The sequence below is a fragment of the Rhododendron vialii genome, chromosome 3a (assembly GCF_030253575.1).
Source record: "Rhododendron vialii isolate Sample 1 chromosome 3a, ASM3025357v1".
Lineage (NCBI taxonomy): Eukaryota > Viridiplantae > Streptophyta > Magnoliopsida > Ericales > Ericaceae > Rhododendron > Rhododendron vialii.
The window spans coordinates 31,343,895-31,365,957 of NC_080559.1; the positions used below are offsets into that span (position 1 = coordinate 31,343,895).

Consider the following 22,063-nt stretch of genomic DNA (forward strand, 5'->3'; position numbering starts at 1 on the left):
TATTTTCTTATTTATACGCGACACCTTTTGAAGCAGCTCCAAAAAGTTATTTTTTGAACTTTTCTTGAATATTTTTCGAAGTACTTGCGTAAAAGTAATAATAATTTTTACTTTTTCAATTCCTCTTGTCGAGACGAATTCATACCATATAAAAGTTTAGCGTAAAACAAACAAAAGCAAAAAAAATAAAAATAAAAATAAAAATAAAACCAAAAAATTATAGTGTATAATTTAATCACGCTAGTGAATAGGTTCCGCAGCCACAAACTTCGTTAAAAAGTACCACCAGACCTTCCTCAAATTCGTCGTAAGTATATACAATTTTAATACTCTCATCACTGCTTACGCTTTCAAACATTCCACTGCTTACGCTTTCAAACATACCAGACTTGTTTGACCCAAAATAAATAAAAAAAAATTTAAAAAAAAAAAATCCCAAACTTGACGTGGAGCCATGCTTACCCCCACATAAAACCGGGCAAGAGTCTTTGTCGAGTTTTCCTTCAACCGGTATGGTCCGGTTTAAATCATTTGTGGATTCTTTCCGGTCCAATAATAATGATCGGAATTGTTTACTTTTTAAAACTCATTGAGAACAACACTGACGGTGTCGAAAACACATATCGTTTGATATGATATCGAAATGCATTTATCTTCGAATAATTGTGTTAAATGGGTTGCAATCTAGTAATTGTACATATTTTCCTTATAAACTCAATGCATTTAGAAATCATATCAAATGATATCTGATGAACGTGATTTTTGGTGTGATCAATGTGCTCAACGAGCTCTGAAAAGTAAACAATTCCGATAATTGTTGTGAGCCTGAAAAAACTCACAAACTCACAAATGGTAAAAAACTGGACCTGGTTAGAGAAGACTGGACAGGAAACACTACTATAGGAGTATATACAGGTGGGGGGCCAATTGTTTTCCAAATTCCTTCGTCCTTTCTTCTCCAACGTAGCCACTCTCTTCGCCCCTCTTTCCATCCTCTGAAAGCTACTGCAAACTACCCCACGTCCTCTCTCTCCCACTCTCTCTCTCTCTCTCTAACCCCCAACCCCCATCCTCTCTCTCTAACCCCCATTCTCGAAAGTTCATTTTCCACTATCCATTTCCCGCCCCACAACTACCCACCCACCAACCTCGGTTTATCAGGCACGTATTAGCGTTCGTTGTGACGGTCATACATCCCTCAGTATCAGTAGTGTCAGCCATGGCCTCTCGCTCGTCCGATCCTGAGCAGCCTTCTCTCTCTTCCCTCGGAAACGTTTCTACACCAACTCTATACTCTCGTGTGTTCTGTTACACAATTTGTTTTTGTACGGTTGCTGATTTTGTTGTTGTTTGTGATTAATTAGGTCGGCAAGTCCTCAGGAGAGATCGATGATGCTCATGTGCCTCTTGTTAACGGGGAACGCCATTACGATAGCTACTCTGTTCTCTCAGCTGTCCTCCCGTAAGTACGCACGTTACATATAGCTGTACAAGTGCGATACCTTAGTAACGGCAATAGTTCTATTGTGTTTTGACGGGATTATTCGATCCCACCTACAGTGGAAGCGCAACAAAAAATTAATGTGCCCACAAAGATAGATATCTACCTGGTTCGGCCTCAATGTCTACTCTACGTGAAAGAGAACAATTTGCACTAATATTGAATGAGTACAATGAGATAAGAAATACCCAACCCTACCCAAAGCTCAAGCTCACTTGTGTTTTTATCTCCTGACACTCACCCAATATACTCACTTGTTATCTCTATTACAACAGAACTATTACAGCCAAATAGTACTGCTTAAACAAAACTCTAGAAATCAAAAAAAAAAAAAAAAAACTCTAGAAGATTGGTGAAGAATGTGGAAAGGCACCCATGGAACTTGGAGCCGGCTGCTCTTGCACTACCCAAAGCAATTTGAATTGCTTGACAATGGGCACTCTCCCCTTTCCAACCAAGAAACCCACTTCACAAACACATTGAAATGCAATAAAATCTTTCATTTTTCAACTGCTTTTTCTGTTTTTCAACAAATAGAGTAGTTATATCTCATTGATTTACGATTTAACATTAAATATGTAAATTTTATTGAGGAAGGAAGTTTGAACATGATGCCTCCATTCCAGATATGGACATGATATTTTGGTGTTACAACCATATTCAGACGTGCATTTCACAATTTGAATGATTTGCTCCTCCATTGACAAGAACTTGTCGTTCCATGCCTTGCTTAGCCTAGTGACAAGTACATGCCATGCATGCCTTGCCTAGCCCATCTGGTTCTCAACTTCTCAGTTTGACAGCTTTTTCTTTTTCCTGCTAAGTGAGAAAATCAACAGATAAGGGATATGAGTTTAGCGGCTGGGGTGAGCTTTTGTGTGAATTTTTATTTTTTTCCCACAAAAAATGGGAGTATGCTGTCTGTCATACACATGCTTACTAGATAATATACATAGATACATTAGATATTCGGACAATCACGAGCTTCAATCAAGAAAATGAAATTTTTGTCCTAGTGTTAGACATAAGAAGCATTGCACTGAGGCTGATAAAAAAGTAGCAGCAGCAGCATTGCACTGAGGTCAATGTGAATTGGGTTTAGCAGATAAAAGAATTAACTTTAAGCACTTGAATGGGGTAAATTGTTCTATTCTACAATAACTTCATATAAACCTAGCAAATCTATTCAAACATTGAGCAACATCTTGCAGTTTCACAGAATATCTGACTTGCGAGTTACAATCGTACCCTTGTTTCATCCTATGTGTGCTTCCACCGTTCTACACCGAACAAAATGGAGATCTAACATATGTATAAATTCTAGACACAAGATTTTGTATAGAGTGCGTAGAGATATAATATGTGCTGCGCTGCAAAGAACGAAGCTTATTCATGCCCATTTTATTTATTGTCCGATACCATGAAGCAGCATCTTGTTTCTTTGTTCTAGACATTATTGACAGATTCCCATCATTTCAGATTTCTTTTCCCAGCCCTTGGAGGATTACTGTATGGCTATGATATTGGTGCAACATCCTGTGCTACAATCTCCGTAGAGGTACACTTTCATTAAAGTCGTGACAGGATTTATATAGCCTCAAATAATTGGGTCAAGGCTTTGTTGAGTAGAGTTGTTTCAATATTGCTACTAGGTACCATTTGTTTGTTAGAAGTGACGATAATTGTTTTCATGGTTCTGGAGTTAGTTTCAATTGATCTGCAACCATTAGGTTTCTACAGAAGTGTGTTTTTTAGTTCTCGGAAGTTTATTTCGACTTAGCCATTAAAAGGACGCAACTTATGTCCTCCTATCAAAAACCTTTATCCTGTCCTTGCTATGATTTTGATGAGTGGGGAACGCTTGTGTAAAATAATGAGGTAGAGTGGTTAAGATACTTTACTTGTTTCGATACCATGCTAACCAACCAACTTCTCTGTTGTTTTAATTTGTTAGCAAGTGTGTTAAACAGAAATCTCATCTGCCACATCTAAGTTTCCTCTTCTTTGCAGTCAGCCACATTAAGCGGGACGACATGGTATGATTTATCTTCAGTAGACATTGGTCTCATAGTAAGTTTTCATCTCTTTGTTGCTTGTTAGACTTGACTTCGATTAGTGGTAACTTTGTATTTCCTGAGGCTCCGCTAGTCAAAGTTCTATTTTCCTGAGGTTCTGCTCTTAGTAGGTCCTTTGCTTTACGCTCTTAACTAACTAACGAAAACAAAATCTGTTGCGGAGTTATGTTAATTCTGCTCTCTGGCTGCTGCCCTTCGCAGACTAGTGGCTCACTGTATGGGGCTTTGATTGGCTCTGTATTAGCTTTTAATGTTGCCGACTTTCTAGGTTAGTTTTGTCTTCTGAATGGAGAGATAAAAAGTTTGTCTCAATTTCTTGGTTTCTAGTTGAAAGTCGTGAATATGAATGCCAGGAAGAAGAAGAGAATTGATTGTGGCTTCAGTGTTGTATCTTGTTGGAGCGCTGGTTACAGCACTGGCACCTGACTTTGTCATTATGGTGATTGGACGTTTTGTATTCGGCATTGGTATTGGACTGGTAATATACGTTATAACCTCTTGAATGCCCGATTCAGTTATCTATGTACGTTATCATTGATTGTCAAAATGATATTTTAGTTTCTTTTCCATGCTTATATAGGCAATGCATGCTGCTCCGATGTACATTGCTGAGACAGCTCCATCTCAGATACGTGGTCAATTAATTTCTCTCAAAGAGTTCTTTATAGTTCTTGGGATGGTTGTAAGTACTCCAATCTAAGTCTTTTACTTCAGTTTTTAATGTCATAGGCTGAAGTAAGAACTAAATCTTGAAGTTCAGCCGTAGGCTGAAGTCTTAGTGCTTCCAATTGCCTTGTTCCTTTTTATTATGATATCTTAGCATTATTTGTGGGCTATGCCTTTATTTCCTTGTTATATGAATCCTGGAATCTCTTCTAGGCAGGTTATGCACTAGGAAGCCTTTTGGTTGACACAGTTTCCGGTTGGCGCTACATGTATGGGGCTAGCACACCCATAGCTGTAGTTATGGGAATTGGAATGTGGTGGCTACCTGCGTCGCCTCGTTGGCTACTTCTATGTGCTATACAAGGTAAAGGCAATATGCAGAACCTAAGAGAGACTGCCGTATATTGCTTGTGCCGGCTCCGAGGTGAAGCTATTGGTGATTCAGCTCCTGAACAAGTAGAAGAAATGCTGGGTGAGCTTTCTTATGTTGGTGAAGAAAAAGAAGCCGGATTGGCAGAGATGTTCCAGGGGAAGTGCTTGAAAGCCCTTATTATTGGTGCTGGATTAGTCTTATTTCAGCAGGTATCCTTGTTAGTTAGGAATGGGGGCTGTCTAACTTGACTTATGAAGTCTCAACATCTGCTCTTATGGATGTCACTCTATCGTGTTGCAGATAACAGGGCAGCCTAGCGTGCTATATTATGCTGCATCAATTCTTGAGGTACTACTGTTGATTTGCCTTTTTTTTGTCAGTGACATAAGCATTTGTTTCCGCTAATCTGTTACATCTTGATAGAGTGCAGGATTCTCTGAAGCATCTGATGCAACAAGAGTCTCAATTCTTCTTGGTTTACTGAAGGTGCATTTACTCTACTGCTGTAAAACATTCATTTTTCCCTCTTTGACTTCTTGGCGATTTTTTACTGAGGGTGCCTTTGCTCAACATACATAGTAATGGACTCCCCCTAAGTGTTCATGAAGACTCAACGAGTGTGACATTTGACCTTTGATTGACATGTCCTTGATGAAAACTACGTAGGAGCTCACTGGGAATACCAAGTGCGATTTACAAAGTTCCAGCTCATAGTTTATTTTTCAGAAACTTTCGCACAAATTGGTGGATAGGTTTTGTTGCTTGTAAGCTCATATTTTTATAGGCGATTGAAGTCTTGATTTCATGCTATCATTTCCTCTTTTCTGTTTTGAATACATATTTTTGTCTTCTAGACTTGGTTATAGCATGCATGATTATTATTTACTACATCATGCGCTCATACCTTGTATGAGAGACAGAGACTAAAAGAATCTTTAGCCATCCAAGTATTTTGTATATTCTTTCGGGGAATACTAATCACCGCACAGGGGTTGGTGGATAACTTTGTTAGACAGACATGGTTTTAATTGACAATATGCTTCAGTCATATGAATATATGGATTGGGTTACGCTCTCAAATGCAATTTTTGCTTATTGAAAAATCTTATTGAGAGTATACAAGTCAAGCATTAAAATGTTTTAGTTAATGCGTATACTATGAACTAATCAAGTCTCCATACAGTTTACAAGGTGGTACATTCTATAGAAGTTAGTATTCCATTGTCAATTTGTGACTGGCACTTTTGGGGCGGGATTGTATCCCGTTTCAATTAGAAACTTGCCTCACTTCCAATTTGAGATTGCTCCCTCTGTGGATATCAGTTCTATCTTTCTTTATTCTGCTTAAGATTTCTTCACCAAAATCGGCTTCATGCACCCCAGTCCTCCTCTATTCCTTAAGCATGCAAGCTATATTGTTCAGTGATTGGGTTACGTGGATTGTCTTTGATACTTCAGAGAACAAAAAAGCCCTACGTATTGTATTGCTAAAGATATTGATTACAAGAATAATAAAAAGAGGTTATATAGGCTAACCCTAATAACGTTAGATAAACCTAATATAACAAAAGGACTAAACTACCCTTAAATAATAATAGATAACAAGAGACACTAAAACCCTAGATTAACACCCCCCCTCAAACTCAGGAGGTGAGCGCAGAGAGCATCAAGAGTTTGCCAAGAAGAAAATGGAAACGAGCAGCAGTGTGAGTTTTTGTGAAAAAATCGGCCAGCTGCAGCGAGGATGGAACAAACGGCAAGTCAATCGTGCCTGACTGTAGATGTTGGCGCACAAAATGACAATCAATCTCGATATGCTTAGTACGCTCATGGAAGACGGAATTGTGGGCAATTTGGATGGCGCTCTTATTGTCACAATAAAGAGGTGTGGGAGATACAAGAGAGACACCCATATCAGACAGAAGCCATCGTAGCCAAACTATTTCAGCTGTAGCCGAAGCCATAGCACGATATTCAGCTTCAGCGGTAGAGCGAGCAATAACCGATTGTTTCTTGCTTTTCCAGGAGGGAAGAGAATCCCCGTGAAAAACACAAAAACCTGAGGTAGACTTCCGATCAGAAACATCACCAGCCCAATCAGCATCAGCATAGGCCCGAAGAGTCAAACTGGAAGTGGAAGAGATCAACAAACACTGAAAGGTAGTGCAACGAACATAGCGCAAAATACGTAGGAGGGCAGCCCAATGAGTAGACCAAGGAGCAGAAACAAATTGGCTGACGATATGAACCGCATAAGCGATGTCCGGGCGAGTCACTGTCAGATAGACCAAACAACCAACCAATTCACGATACTGGGTAGGATCATCTAAAGGAACACCATCAGAAGGATTGAACTTGATATGCAATTCAAGAGGAGTATCAATAATCTTGTCATTAGTGAGATGAGCACGATGAAGAATATCAGAGACATATTTAGTTTGCGATAACAAGTAACCTTTGGGGGATGAAGCCACCTCAATACCGAGAAAATAGCGAAGCAGACCCAAATCCTTCATTTCAAACTTGCGAAACAGATGAGACTTAACCTCAGTAATAGCTGCAGAATCAGAGCCCGTAATAATCATGTCATCCACATACAATAAAAGAAGAACGATCCCTGTAGAAGTCTGACGAATAAAGAGAGCTGAGTCATGCTGACTAGGGAGGAACCCAATCTGCAGTGCAACAGAATGAAACCGCTCATACCAAGCATGAGGAGACTGCTTAAGGCCATAAAGAGCACGGCGGAGACGACATACAAGATCAGGAGAGTGAGAAAAGTCCGGAGGGGGCCGCATATACACTTCTTCAGATAGACACCCATTGAGAAAAGCGTTCTTGACATCCAACTGAAAGAGAGACCATTGGTGCACCACAGCAATAGATATCAATGTGCTGACTGTGGTCATCTTTGCAACAAGAGCAAAGGTCTCCTCATAATCAATCCCATATTCTTGAGCGAAGCCTTTTGCAACAAGCCGAGCTTTATACCGCTCTAAAGAACCATCAGAATGAGTTTTGACTTTATAAACCCACTTGCAACCAATGATATTCTTACCATCTGGTAGAGGTACCAAATCCCAAGTTTGAGTCTTAGCTAGAGCAGTGAGTTCATCATTCATAGCATTGACCCAATTGGGATCATTACAAGCTTCTTTATATGACCTGGGTTCAACATAAGTATGGATACGAGAGAGAAAAGAGCAGTAGGTAGAAGAGAAACAGGTATTAGTAAAGCCAAGTCTTACCGGTGGGCGACGTTCACGAGTAGGATACCGAGGTTCAGGACCATGATCCAAGGAGGCAGTGGGAGTATCAATAGAGCTGGGAGGAGGAGCCAGAGAGACTGCATGGTGTCGATTCCGAGAGTATACATACGGAAAGGGTGGAATGAGAGTAGACCGAGAGGGAGCAGAAGACGCCACAGGAAGATCAGACACTTTGACAGTAGAAATGTACTCTTCAGAAGGGACCTCAGAAGGAAATGGGTCAATATGAACCAAGTCTGCCTTAGTGACAGGTGCAATTTTGGGAGGAAGAGAAAAATAGGGCAGACGCTCAAGAAAAGTAACATGCCTCGACACATATAGCTTCCTTGTCACAGGGTCATAACAACGATAGCCTTTTTGATTGATACCATACCCCAAGAAAACACAGAGGACACATTGAGCATTAAGTTTAGTGCGGTCCTTCTTAGGAAGAAGGACAAAACAAGTAGAACCAAACACACGAAGGAAGGAGTAGTTGGGAACTTGACCATAGAGACGCTCGTAAGGGCAAGCACCAAAGAGAAGAGGGGTAGGCATCCGATTCAATAGATAAGCTGCAGTGAGAACAGCTTCTCCCCAGAATATAGCGGGAACAGAGGAAGATAGAAGAAGAGACCTAGCAGTGTTAAGGAGATGGCGATGTTTTCTTTCAGCACGACCATTTTGGGAAGGTGTATCAGTACACGAGGATTGATGAATTGTTCCATGAGTTGCTAAAAAATCTGTAAATTCTGTAAGAGAGTACTCCCCACCCAAGTCAGAACGAAGAATTTTAATCATGGCAGAAAACTGAGTTTGAATCATCATATGAAATGTGCGATAGACTTTATAAAAATCAGATTTATGTGTAAGTAAATAGACCCATGTATATCGACTGTAATCATCTACAAAGGAGACGTAATAAACAGAACCACCCTTGGTTGCAATTGGGGAAGGCCTCCACAAATCTGTGTGAACAACTTGGAAAGGTGAAGTGGAAAAAGTACTTTTATTAAATGGTAAAGCAGACATCTTTGCTAACTTACAACCACTGCACTCAGAAATATCACTAATAGAAATGTTACCCAAAAAACCAGACTGAACAAGAAGTTTCAAACGCTCACTAGACAAATGACCTAATCTAGAATGCCAAAGATAAAAAGGAGAGGATTTTTCATCCAAATGAAAAGACGACAATGCAGTGGAAGTAGACTCCATAGGAACATGCAGGCTCTCCAGCACATATAGATCACCAACTCTACGGCCGGTCCCAATCTGCTTCTTGGACACCCGGTCCTGCACAACACAACCAGAGGAAGAGTACAAGACGTCAAAACCAGAGTCGGACAACTGACTTATCAAAACAAGGCTTAAAGACAAATGGGGCACATAGAAGACATTAGGAAGTGATAATAAAGAAGAAGCCGTAGTAAGGATAGACCCAGCAAGCACAACATGCATATGAGATCCATTTGCAGTAGCAATACTAATGGGAGAGACAGGGGAGATAGAATTACAAAGTAACGACAAATCAGGAGTCATATGATTGGAGCAACCAGAATCAAAAATCCATGTGGTGGGTAAGATATTTGTGGTATAACCACTGTGCAAACCTGGCAAGGTAGCGGTCATAGCAGAAGCCTGTGAATGATTCCCTTGGGTAGCTATAAATGCCTGAAACTGCTGCCACTGATCAAATAAGGGAGAAGGTGGGACTCCGTTAGCAGTAGGAGTTGCAAAGGCTGTTGGAGGTCGAGGAGCCTGGGATGGTGGCCGAGAAGATGATGGTGCAGTCGAATTACGTCCTTTTGGCTGCAAAAGCTTAAGACATGCATGCTTCCAATGTCCCTTTTGACGGCAAAAACTGCACTCATCCATGGCAACCCGAGGCTTGGGCTTGCCAGTAACCTGTATCAAATGTGAAGCTGGAGTGGGTAGAAGGGGTGCCAAGTGCTGAATAGGAGCTGCTGGAGTGACAAACACAGATTGAGTAGGAGGAGCAATGGAGGATACTTTGAACCTAGTTTCCTCTGCAATAAGTTCACGAACTGCACCATCCACTGTAGGTAAGGGAGATGTAAGATAGCTCCTCGAAGGGGTTCAAATTCACCTCGAAGAACCATCAGAAACTGAACAAGACGGTTTTTCTCACGATACTGCAAATAGCTATCAAGTAATTGCAAGTCTGAGGGTTCCATAACAGCCAACTTATCCCAATAATTTGTCATCTCATTATAGAATTCCTGAATCGATTTATCCCTTTGAGTAGCACTGCAAATAGACATCTCAAGCTCATATTGTTTAGCAAAGTTTGATTCAAGATACATAGATTTCAAATAATCCCACACTTTCTTTGATGTGTCATATTTTGAGAAATTCATTCCAATACTTGGTTCAACAGAGTTGTGAATCCAAGTATTTGTGCATTTTCAATCTTTCATTTTTCAATAGCAGTGGCCGACCCTTCGGACTTACTATCTAGAACAGGACATGGTATTGAACCATCTACATGTCCCCATACTCCCTTACCCACAATAAAATTCTTCATAACATATGCCCAGTAAGAATAATTATTACCAGTTAAACGCACACTGATAGCTTGAGTTTTATCGTCTACCATGGTGATTAACTTCCTGGTAAAAAGCAGGAGAGAGTCAAACAATACCAGAAGCAAAGAAAGTGGTCACAAGTAATGAAAACAGAATTGATAAGCCCAAGCTGAACTCTGTGAGTGTTGAATAAGACTAACAGTGCAGAATACCAAGCTCTGAAGTCAAAATACCTTGAATATGCTAACCCAGGTTGATTTGAATGCAGACAGTGTGAAACACCATAGATTAGTTACCGAAATACCTCACTGATGCGAATCCAGATAGGTTCGAGTGCAGAAGAAAAAGACCCAGTGGATTTTGAGTGCAAACGGAAGAAACCCAGAAGATTCCAAGGACAATCGTCGTTCGCGGTGGCGATGGCGATGGCGAAGTTGATCTCCAGTGGTTAGCGAGGGTTGAGGATGGCTGGCGAGTAGTCGGCAGGTACTGTTGGTGGTCGGCGAGTGCTCTGTGAGCAGAGAGAGAAGTCGTTTGGGAAAGAGGTGCTGTGAGAGATGCAAAGAGATGCAGAGAGGTGCGTTGGGGAGAAGATACGATAGCCTAGGAAAAGGCTCTGATACCATGATACGTCAGAGAACAAAAAAGCCCTACGTATTGTATTGCTAAAGATATTGATTACAAGAATAATAAAAAGAGGTTATATAGGCTAACCCTAATAACGTTAGATAAACCTAATATAACAAAAGGACTAAACTACCCTTAAAATAATAACAGATAACAAGAGACACTAAAACCCTAGATTAACAGTCTTTACTTTCCTTCTTTTTTGTCATTGCCTTTTGTTTTCCTGACATGTCCGATGTTCTATTTTATAGTTGATTATGACTGGAGTAGCAGTTGTAGTTGTTGATAGAGTTGGGAGAAGACCTTTATTACTTGGAGGTGTCTCTGTCATGGTAATGTTTTCTTTCTTTTTTTGGGGATTTTTTTTTTCTCTCAATGCAAAAAGTTGTTGATAGTCTATAATCAAATGTATGGCAGGTCATATCGTTATTCTTATTGGGATCATACTACACTTTTCTGGATAATGCACCAGTTATGGCTGTAGTGGCACTGCTATTGTATGTCGGGTGCTATCAGGTATATATGATTTCCTTTCTGTTCCTTATGTTTGAAGGTCACATGTGCAAATGCTTGTACCCTCATGTGTCATTTATGCATCCCTTCCACTAATTAGTTATTTCCCCTCTTTATCTTCCCAATGAAAATATGTCTCAGAGACTCCGATTGCCAGGTTGCTGCCTTGTAGGAAACCTTCCTAAACAAACCAAAAGGAGTAATGTGTTTATACGTGCATAAGGAACCGTGTTCACATAACAGGTTTATATCATTTGAAGATGCCACCGAATAAACTAACTTCTGTATTTATTTCCTGAAAAAAAATTGATGTTTCACTTCTTTTCTGAGGGTTACTCTACAGAATTGAATATATTCTGTGGTTCTTCATTTTATGTTTAGATGGGAGGACTCCTATGGTTCTTGTGTGAGGAGCTTCCTTAAGCTTATTCTCTGGTTTTCCGTCTGTTAGGAATATGGGTTTTCTGTCAAGTATGTGCGACATTGTTCCTTTTTGAATTGCTATTGATGAACAATGGTTTTGCAGTTGTCATTTGGTCCCATTGGTTGGCTGATGATTTCGGAGATTTTCCCGCTTCGGCTGAGGGGTCGAGGATTAAGTATAGCCGTGCTTGTAAATTTCGGTGCAAACGCTATAGTGACATTCTCATTTTCCCCTCTGAAGGTGCATAAGCTCTTCAACCATTCTAACTTTGCAGTAGTCTTTCCATCAATGTGTACTATACTCTCGTTGTTCATGAATGTTCTTAGGGTAGATTCGGTTCTCAAAATAGGCAAACATCGTAGGTTTTGATTTTTGTCTGCTCTTATGGCCTGTGTAGCATGCTTGACTAAAGTGCTGGATGATCTCCCCCCATTTAGTGAGAAATTTTGTCACTAATGTTTTACTTGTGATAATGGCAGGCATTGCTGGGAGCTGGAGCTTTGTTTTTCATCTTCGGAGGAATAGCTATTATATCCCTTGCTTTCATATACTTTATAGTACCAGAGACCAAGGGGCTGAGTCTGGAGGAGATCGAGGCCAAACTCCTTTAGGCATTTTTTTACTGCCAAGCCACCCTTCGGTAGTACAGTTATAGACTCAATAGCCATTGCCGGGAAATGTTCGGATTTTGTATTTGGATGTTATGTATGTATATTTTTCCAAGCGAGATGTAATATAATCAACATGTCTCCATATGCAGCAGTTTACAGTGTTGCCTAAAAATAGAGAAGTTTCCTTCTAGACTCTCTCTCTCTTCCGCTGATTCCTGCTTTTCTTCTTAGTCCTGAGAAGAGATTGCCTTAAATCAGCTTTTATGCTGTCAAATGGGTTTGTGATTTTTGTTTTTAGGCAATGTCGATGGGGACTCTTACCTATAAGAATTGGTCAATTGAGAACTTTAAGCTGTTACTTCTTGTGGGGGGGGTGGGGGGTTGGTTGTTTGGGGGGTAGCACTGTCCTCTTTAGGCATGATACGTCTTCGGTTTATGGCACTGAACAGAAAATTACAAAGAGCAATTCAATTACGAATGTACGCTAGACCGATTGCATGTGAAAGAACAGAAAATTACAAAGAGCAATTCAATTCAATTACGAATGTACGCTAGGCCAATTGCATGTGAAAGAGAGCGGAAAGTAAGGCAAGATGCAGCAGGGAAGAAAACCTCAAACTTGTGACCGACGGAATCAGCCATCTGACTCGATGTGCAACGCAGATTGTGTAAATACAATTTTGGCCTACTTTGGAATGAATCTAATAATGAGAAGAATCTATTCTTAGAATAATCTAAGATTATGTCTAAATAGATTACATATGAAACTACCATAAGAAAAAAGTACTTCCACAACATACGGTTCAAAATCAACTGCTGCCAGCTTCCTAGTTTGGTCAATCTGAACTAAAATGATCTTCATTGTATACATTGGCGCAATGACTAGGAAAAAACTGACAGCCAATGCCTAAACATGCCGAACTCTGCAGTGTCTTTCCGTACTCCGAAATTATTGAAGAGTTTTTCACCATATTCCATATCTTCACGAAATTTTTCAGCCAGCCATGCTCAGATACCGTCCTTGCAAAGGTGAAATGAAAGCCACGGTGAGTGCAAGACCCATTGGAATCAAAATGCCCACCGCAGATACAATAGGCAAGATCCATGACAATGGTCCACAGTCGCAACACAACAACGCAAGCAAAATAGACGGAAAAACAAACAAGCTATTACTTGTGACCCACGGACGGAATCAGGCATCTGACTCGAAATACAAGTACAATTTTGGCCTACTTTTTCAGCAGGGGAATCAATCAGAGAATGAGAAGAAACTATTCTTCGAAGATTAGGTCTGAATTGATTACATATGAAACTACCATAAGAAAAAAGTACTTCCACAAACGGTTAAACATCAACTGCTGCCAGCTTCCTAGTTTGGTCAATTTGAACTAAAATGATACATCGGTGCAAATGACTGGGAAAATAACTGACAGCTAACGCCTAAACATGCCAGAACTCTGCAGTGTCTTTCCGTACTCCGAAATTATTGAAGAGTTTTTCACCATATCCCATATCTTCGCAGAATTCTTCAGCCAGTCACGCTCAGATACTGTCCTTGCAAAGGATGGGCTACTCATGGATAAAACCTGTAAACATAAAGGGAGATTCAATTTCTTACTTGTTGCTTTGGAATGGCTATTCACCCTGTACCCAATGGGTACACACCCCAGCAGACCAAAATATCACAAAAAAACATTTTTGGATAAACTGTTTCCAATATCAGTTTTCGGAATAATTTATAGAACAACCCAATAGTTTCTTAGACAAATAAAAAAAAAAGCATGATTATTCAATGGAGGTTTTTTTTTTGGACAAAATGGAGAAGATTATATTAATAATCTTGGCTTTGCCCAGCTGCACTCACAAATATCTTGGACAAACTTACAAATGGAGGTGGGGTTTAACAGATTTTTTCCCCAACAGGAGTGGGTAAGGTGGAACTTAAAGAACCCCACTCGGGGCATGGGGCAGGTATGGTTTTCTAATCCCTGCCCGATTACCCGTTCGCACCCCGAAGTCCATTCTAGTTAAAGGTATTTTTAGTAGAGTTGTATATTTGTAAAATGAGGGAGTACATGTGCAATCAAGTTCGTCTAATGTTGAACTTAACAAAGTGCTGCTATTAACTAAAATGAGCGAACACAGACACAGAGGCACGCCAAGAGGAGAGCAGAGTGAGTGAGATACCTGATCCCGCAATTTCCATAACGCAGAAACATAACTTTCAAGCTCTGCCCTTGGGAAGTCATCTTTACTCTTATATGGGATTAGAAATAGATCCAGCGGCAGTGAGTCCGGATTGTTTCCCTGGTTAATGAGAGAGACAGAAGAAAACTGATTATCTTTGCCCGCGTTTTGGTTTTTAGCTGCTGTGAAAGAAGAGGAGCTGAAATATTGCGTAAGCGCCTTCTTTATTTTCACAAAGTTGTGAGGAGTAAGATCTTGGTCCCGCAGTCTACAAACAAGTGAAACAATAGACTTAGTAGCTTTCGAAAGAGAAGAAGATGACATAACATTCTGCAAGTCAAGGAAGACATAACATTGATTACTTTGTTTTCCTCTTGAGCTATGTGGTAATTCTATCCAATACTTAACCTGAAAGCTTTACTTATAATGAAAATCTAATTTCTCCGTCACTTAATTAGCGGCACACTGACATAAAATCGAGACTGGTGGCAAAAAGATAACTCACTTTGTATGTACAAAAACCTGAGCTGCTGTATACTCTTGTCCAGCCTCCTGAATTTTATCTCTGTTTTCTTTTTCGGAACTCAGGGTAGAAGTTTGTGAAGTGGGAACAGTGGGAGAAGAAGGGTCAGGTAGACCATGTTTCAACAAGTCCACCTGCACAAATACAAAAACACTATACAGATGTTCAAAGTGCCACTCCCCAAATGAGCAAAAGAGCGGGGGGGGGGGGGGGGGGGGGGGGGGGGGGGGGGGGTCCAATTTAGTAAGATGAAAAAGGAATTATCAAGAGAGGAATCTTGATTTTCAACCTAATCTTTCAGACAAGTACTGGCATTTCATAGTAAAAGTGCCTACAAAAACACTAAAAGAAGTGAATTCTCAAAAAATAGAAACAGAAAAGGAAGGGGTAGGGGTAGGGGGCACCTTTTCACTATCTAAGTCAAAGCCCTTGGTTGGGATAACCAAGCTTAAAGGTTTCTTAATGGTATGCTCAATGCTAAACATGAGTAACCAGATCTCAAGCAAATTCTATGGACCCAAAAGTTAGGATAATATGACAACTATAACACAGCCGTGAACCTCCACCCATCACCACACGGTAGATCATTGCCAATCCAGTTTCACACAACAGATATGCCAGTCTGGACATGGTTTGTCTTTTGTTTATGGCTGTCAAAATTTTGTTGATAAACATGTAAGCTCAGTTTAAGGCAAAGAGTATCATGGTGCAATAACATCGTGAGTAGGAGAGACATCGACCATTCTTTATGCATTAGGATGAGTACATGGTCCAGAAGCAGCAGCCCTCCCAATGTAAGGCAAAAAGAAGAGCAAACTGTAAAAAAATTTAACAAACTAAGCAACTGATGTGGCATTCTTCATTGTTGGACACATTGTCAACTGTGGGGATTCCAAGCATCTAAACCATCAGGATGATTCAAGGTAATCACATGCGAATTGACTGCTACACCATTACTACTTAGCATAGAATATTGGCTCAGAAAAAAGTGAAAATAGCCCAATTTGAACATATAACACCAAAATATTTCCTAAGAAATATTTTCGAGCTTCATAAGATAAGAAGACAGTTCAACAATATACCAAAAGCTTTTTAATGCATCAAGTCATCAAGACACCAAATCCAATCAAAACGCAGAAAGAAGAAAAGAGTACCGTCAATATCAAACGCCACAAGTTAGTATCATGAACTCCCTCGGACACCACCAGTACTATATGACAAACCGACGCCAAGAAAACACCAAGCTAGAAGGATCCCTTGCAGCATCCATGAAAAAAATATGTTTGCATTAGAAGGTTAGACTTTGAGAACTGTTGGAAGGTGCTTTAGCACCACCAAATAAAAAATGAACCCACAAATAAATAAAGACGGGCCAACTTTGGAATCATATGCATTCAATTTTTAATTTTGAAGTCAATAGATAACGAAGCCTGCTCCATCTGGAAGTTACCTGGATACTCATCAATTCATGAGCCAGCTCAGCAGAGAGAGAATCACCACTCAATACAGAGATTGTCGACGTGCCATCGGGTCTAATTATCTCAGCTAAAACAGAAGGACTAAACACAGGCTGCATGACATGAAGGAATTCAGTGAGGGTTAAATTAACACACAACCAAAAAACACGACTGTTTCACTATTTAACAAACCAAAGTAGCAAATGGAAAAACTGAAAAACAAGAAGTATTCATCGTTTTCTGATGCCAGGACGTACCTCAGGGTTTATCGTGTACTTCTGTACATAGCAAAAACACAATTCAGGTTTAGATCAAAGAACTACTGAATCAGATCCTTCTGAACGAAGTCAGAGTAGTTTGGCCATACATATGATTGAACCAAATAATCAGGGCAGATATAATGTTACATCATTGTACATATCTTTTCTACACGGCTGTCATTCCCTTAATACCATCTTTCAGGAAAGTATACAAAATATAATGATATAGGGTTGCATCAATCTACTTCTTCTTCTTATCATATATAGGCTCATCATGGAAAAGCTATTATATGCTTGCTTAGACATCCCTAGTTTTCCCAACAGGAAGATCAAATTCACACCTAAAGAAGACGAGGACCATCTAGGCCTCAACGCCTTTTCTCCGTTTGCAAATTAAGTGACTGCTACTAACACTTAAGGGAGAAAAAGGAAAGCCGAACAAAAGGTTAAAATAGCAGTAACGTGTTAGCACTAAAATGGCACTTTAAAACAGATTCACTCACTGACGACACACACTTTAGTCCCACCCATCAAAATATGAGTTACACAACATTGTCTGAACAAGACTTATTCAACAACGAAGAAACAGGTCCTATGAAGAAAATGGCCAAAAAAGAGGAGGCAGTTACAAGTAGGGAACCTGTGTGTCAAGAAGTATAATACGCTCAGCAGAGATGCGAGGCTCAATGCCAACAGTACAGTGCTTTGCCATTGCTCTAGTTTCCTCCGACTGTATCGCAAAAGGCGGCAACATTCCTACATGATAGACAAGCCAGTGTTAATCATCCATTTGGAAATGCAACACTGTTTTCCATCAAAACCGCCTTAACACTCCAAAGATCCTACATTTTCTGCTACTTGCTCCAATGACAAATACCAAAGAGTGACAGCATGGATTAGTTACCAGGTGAGGTTCCATCAAATCCATAGAGCTCGTTCATTATCGACGACTTCCCCACCTCAGGAGGACCGATCACCCCAACCACCGTAAAATCAGTGTTATCAGTCAAAAACTGCAATCAATAGCAACTTACTCAGATTTTCATCAAATTCACAGATTAATTAGAAAGAGAAAAGCCTAAATCTGAAGACAGACTCAGTAATTCTAATTTCTTAACCTAACCAGCCAAATAGAGCATCTCCGGCCCTTGCTCTTTTTTTACTCAAACTCAAAATTTGAGTAAACACCCCCCCCCCCCCCCCCCCAAAAAAAAAAAAACCACTCCACTCCTTGACTCAAACCCATATCAAATTGAGTTTTACTCAAATTTCCACTATATCAAAATGAATTTTACTCAAAATCAAGGGTGGGCCGCAAACAATCCAAACCGAGCCCTAAACGAGCCAAGCCGATTGATTTATTAAACGAGCCTCTCTAAACAAGCGAGCTTTGGAGTGTTAAGCCCGACTCATTTACAAAACGAGCCTAAATCTCGAGATCGAGCTCGGGTTGATTACAAAACAATTTGAATCAAGCCGAGCTGAACCCTAACAACCCGAGCCTTGAGTTGCTCGGTTCATTGGCCGCCCTAATCAAGGGAGACTCAAATTTGGTAAGGCTATTCTCAAGTTTACAACCGCGTCATTAATGAAGCTTGTACTCGAACTTGTGCCTAGATTTGGGTTTGGCTATTGGAGCTTCATACCAGAAGCAAAACCCAAACTTTTTCTCAAATTTGAGTAAGGGCTGGAGATGCTCTTTACAGAATTCATTTTGTAATAAAAAGCTTGAACGTAAACTTCAGTTGGAGCCTTCTTAATTCTCGTACAAATTGAGCCTCCTTAATCAATATTGGAGAGAGAGAGAGAGAGAGAGAGAGAGAGAGAGAGAGTACGGGGAGGAAGCGGTCGGTGTGGAAGTCCCAGGAATCAGAGAGGAGGTTGAGAGATCCAACGGAGGAGGGGACACGAGAGCGGAGAGTGACGGATTCGTCGTCGGCTGCGCGGATCAACTTACCGGCGGCGTTGACGAGGCTCGGCTTAGCCAAGAGGATTTTGGGAGGAGGAGGAGGAGGTAAATGAGGCGATGCACCGCCGCCGGCGGACGACTGATTGGACGCGCTGACGCCGCCGCTGCCTGACATTAGCTCGAAATTGAACTCCCTTGATCACTATAAAAAAGCTGGATTTGTACGCATATCGGGGACAAACGTTTTGAACAAGAACGGAAAGCGTTCCCTGAAATGCGGGTTTACAAAGCGCGAGTTTTGGATTGAGCATACTTCAACCTGCGAAGTAGTAGTAATAAGAAGAAGGCTTCTCCACCATTTTCGGCCATTTTCAAACTTCTTTTGGGATTACTTCGACAATCCGATTCGTCCACATTGTAGATATTGTCAATTACAATAGTTGGGTAGAACATAAAAATCAATCGGATACACAATGGTACCTCATCGGAGATCATAAAACTTGAATACTCCCTCCATGCGCAGTCTTTGTCATTCAAAGGCGTTTTGGTCGTGTGAAAGGCTTTTCTGCCCGTTTTTGGAAAATTTCAACTTAATTTCCATTATAATTCCTCACCATGGACATTTTCGCTGGGGTATAATAAGTGAGCTTAACGAAATCTTATTCCACTTTGAAGGGTTTTTATATGCAAATCTTTTCTCAACACCCTTGCTCCTCGTAGCATCTCAACTCCTTACTCAATTTTTTATCCAAAATTGAGTAAAAATTTGGGTAAAAACTTGATTTGGTACGAAACAATCCAATGGGCAAATGCAAATATCTACTTATAAATTTGAGTAAAATTTTCATTAATGGCATAGTTGTAAATTTGAGAGGGAGAAAATAGCCTTTAAAATTTGAGTAAGGATTTGATTCAAACCAAATTTGGAGAGAAATTTGGTTCAAACTCAAATTTGATATGAGTTTGAATAAGGAGTAAAGTGGTGTCTTGGATGATTTTTTACTCAAATTTGAGTAAAGAGTGGAGATGCTCTCACCCAAATTTTTTTTGGCTCATAAAAAGTTCTCCAGATTTGCCGAGCAAAAAAAAAAATTCTCCAGATTTCCAACTCAACAGTGACTCCACTCTTACCTTTTCTTTTCACCTTCTTGGGAGTCTGCAACCCAAGTTCCTTTGAGGGCTCTCTTGGGATAAAACAACAATAACAACACCATGGAGTAATTCCTAATCAATGGGGTATGGGCGGAGAGGACTGAAGTCTGAAGACATACTTAACCTCTCGCTATATTCTCTATGAAAACCTAGATTGCTTTTTCTTTTTTGTTTCCTTGCTTCTCTCACCACTTAGGAGATCTTCACTCTCATGACAATCATGCATTACCCAGAAAACATACAGCTGTTGACTTTGTTGCAAATGTCGATAGGAAGGATATGAGCAAGAAATCTCCTATGGAGTTGATCAATCAATGAAGTTCCACCAATCAAGGTTGAGGGGCAGAATTGTTGCTTGTGAAGGAGGTTAGTATGTCTTCCGATTGCCAAACTCTCTTTAGTAATTAGCTTGTCAAAAAGTATTAACTCGATCGATTGTATGAGGTACCAACTCAGGTTTGTCAGTGTTTTGAATTTTCGGCTTGCAATGGAGCTCACGACCGTCTACTCTTTATCTTGCAGACAACAATCCTTCCCTGGGGCTAGGGCATCCAATCGAGTTCATTTGCCTCGCCCTGGATCAGCCTGCTGTTTTCAAGTATTGCGGTTTACGTTATCTTCAGGAGGACCGTGGCCATCATCACCACTAGGAGTCCACAGATGAATCCTCTCCTGGATACCAGAACAGGGTTTATCTGGGAAAACTGTAATTTGAAAGAAACCTATGGATTGATGGTACTTGCATTCTTTTATTGACAGCAGAATAATTATCTTATAGTACAAATGTTTCCCTTGTTTTGATGGACCTAGATTCATACAACTACTAATATGTTGCTCTATTCGATCATGAGTTTGAAATCCCGTTCCGCTAAGGTTCTTCTGTGTATCGTACCACTAAGATTCTTATTTTTTAAGTATTTATTTTCCGTTTTACGAGTAAGATCATTTTTCCCCAATACATCATCTTTAATTCAAAAAATAAATACTTATTTTCCTCAACAGAACGGGGCATAATTGGGATCTTTTCAACTTCATGTGTCATTTGGCACAGATTCAAGAGAAAGGAACAGGAAAGTGCAATTTATTTGGGATATCACAATATTGTTCAAGGAACTGTTCTGCCTTTTTTTAGTTCTTATGTTCTGCCCACCTTCCAGCAAGTTACCCTACTGATAGTCTCATCTCATGTTCCACACATTTACGTAGGGCCATTACTAAGTGTATGAATCTCTCTAAAATGTGATGAAAAAGAATGTTGGGTACCATGTAGCGGTTTCTCAATCAAGACCACCGAATAATTACTCCAAAATTGAAGAAGTAGCTCTGGCCGCCTTTGATCCGTAATCTAGATATCTATATATTACACACTACGAGGGTTTGTCCATTAAAGACATCGGTTCCACACCATATTTAACCGTATGAATGAAAATAAGTAATGTGCGAGATAAAATTGGCCTTGTCTAATTGAGTAGTGTTCAGATCCACCAGCTCATGAGTAAACAAGATTATGTTTCCACACAAAAGGGTGGGAAAAAAAAGAAGGTATTTTGAAATAACCTCCATCCAAATTTTGATGACCATACTATACCAAGCCTCGAACAACGACCTGTGGGTTCAGTAGCCACTTTACCAGCCAACAGGCAAACAGGAGGATTGGCTCTTGAAACCATTCAGCTTATTAATTTATATTGTCAAACCAGAGTCACCAGACCGGTGTGAGAAAGCTTTCAATTTATTGATTTATATTATATTTTTTATTTATGGAAATCTCCTAATCAATACAATCCTGGGGAGTGAGGGCTTACGGGTGGGGTTTGAATCCTCATCAAATGGAAAAATTATTCATAGTCCGTTACCTACTATACTAGTTGGCAACTGAGATAAGAAACAACTTCGATTAATTTATTATGATAACACAGAAACGTACATAAGTCAATTTTACTGTTTCAACCTTGGCTTCTTTAATCACTAATCTTGATATTTAGGTG

At 40.1% G+C, this 22,063-nt stretch overlaps 2 protein-coding genes across 3 annotated transcripts; one reads left to right on the forward strand and one right to left on the reverse strand.

Moving 5' to 3' along the window:
- The first annotated feature begins 891 nt into the window (after positions 1-891).
- On the forward strand, positions 892-12,777 carry LOC131319945 (D-xylose-proton symporter-like 2). The gene is made up of 14 exons (XM_058350415.1): positions 892-1,273; positions 1,365-1,462; positions 2,981-3,059; positions 3,512-3,571; positions 3,778-3,844; positions 3,930-4,054; positions 4,157-4,258; positions 4,456-4,824; positions 4,916-4,963; positions 5,039-5,101; positions 11,291-11,371; positions 11,457-11,555; positions 12,079-12,216; positions 12,456-12,777. The coding sequence occupies exons 1-14, from the start codon at positions 1,220-1,222 to the stop codon at positions 12,585-12,587; spliced, it is 1,515 nt and encodes a 504-aa protein (XP_058206398.1). The 5' UTR covers positions 892-1,219; the 3' UTR covers positions 12,588-12,777.
- Positions 12,778-13,392: 615 nt separating this feature from the next.
- Positions 13,393-19,173, reverse strand: LOC131319946 (uncharacterized). 2 transcript variants are annotated; one of them, XM_058350417.1, is made up of 9 exons: positions 18,850-19,173; positions 17,919-18,027; positions 17,655-17,770; positions 16,748-16,867; positions 16,452-16,541; positions 15,280-15,431; positions 14,775-15,042; positions 14,003-14,173; positions 13,393-13,469 (listed from the first exon to the last, which is right to left on the reverse strand). In XM_058350417.1, exons 1-8 carry the CDS (start codon positions 19,096-19,098, stop codon positions 14,021-14,023), a joined length of 1,257 nt encoding a protein of 418 aa, XP_058206400.1. In that variant the 5' UTR covers positions 19,099-19,173; the 3' UTR covers positions 13,393-13,469; positions 14,003-14,020. The 2 variants fall into 2 exon arrangements, with proteins under 2 accessions (XP_058206400.1, XP_058206399.1); XM_058350416.1 differs by lacking the exon at positions 13,393-13,469 and having other exon boundaries at positions 13,846-14,173.
- Between the last annotated feature and the right edge of the window lie 2,890 nt (positions 19,174-22,063).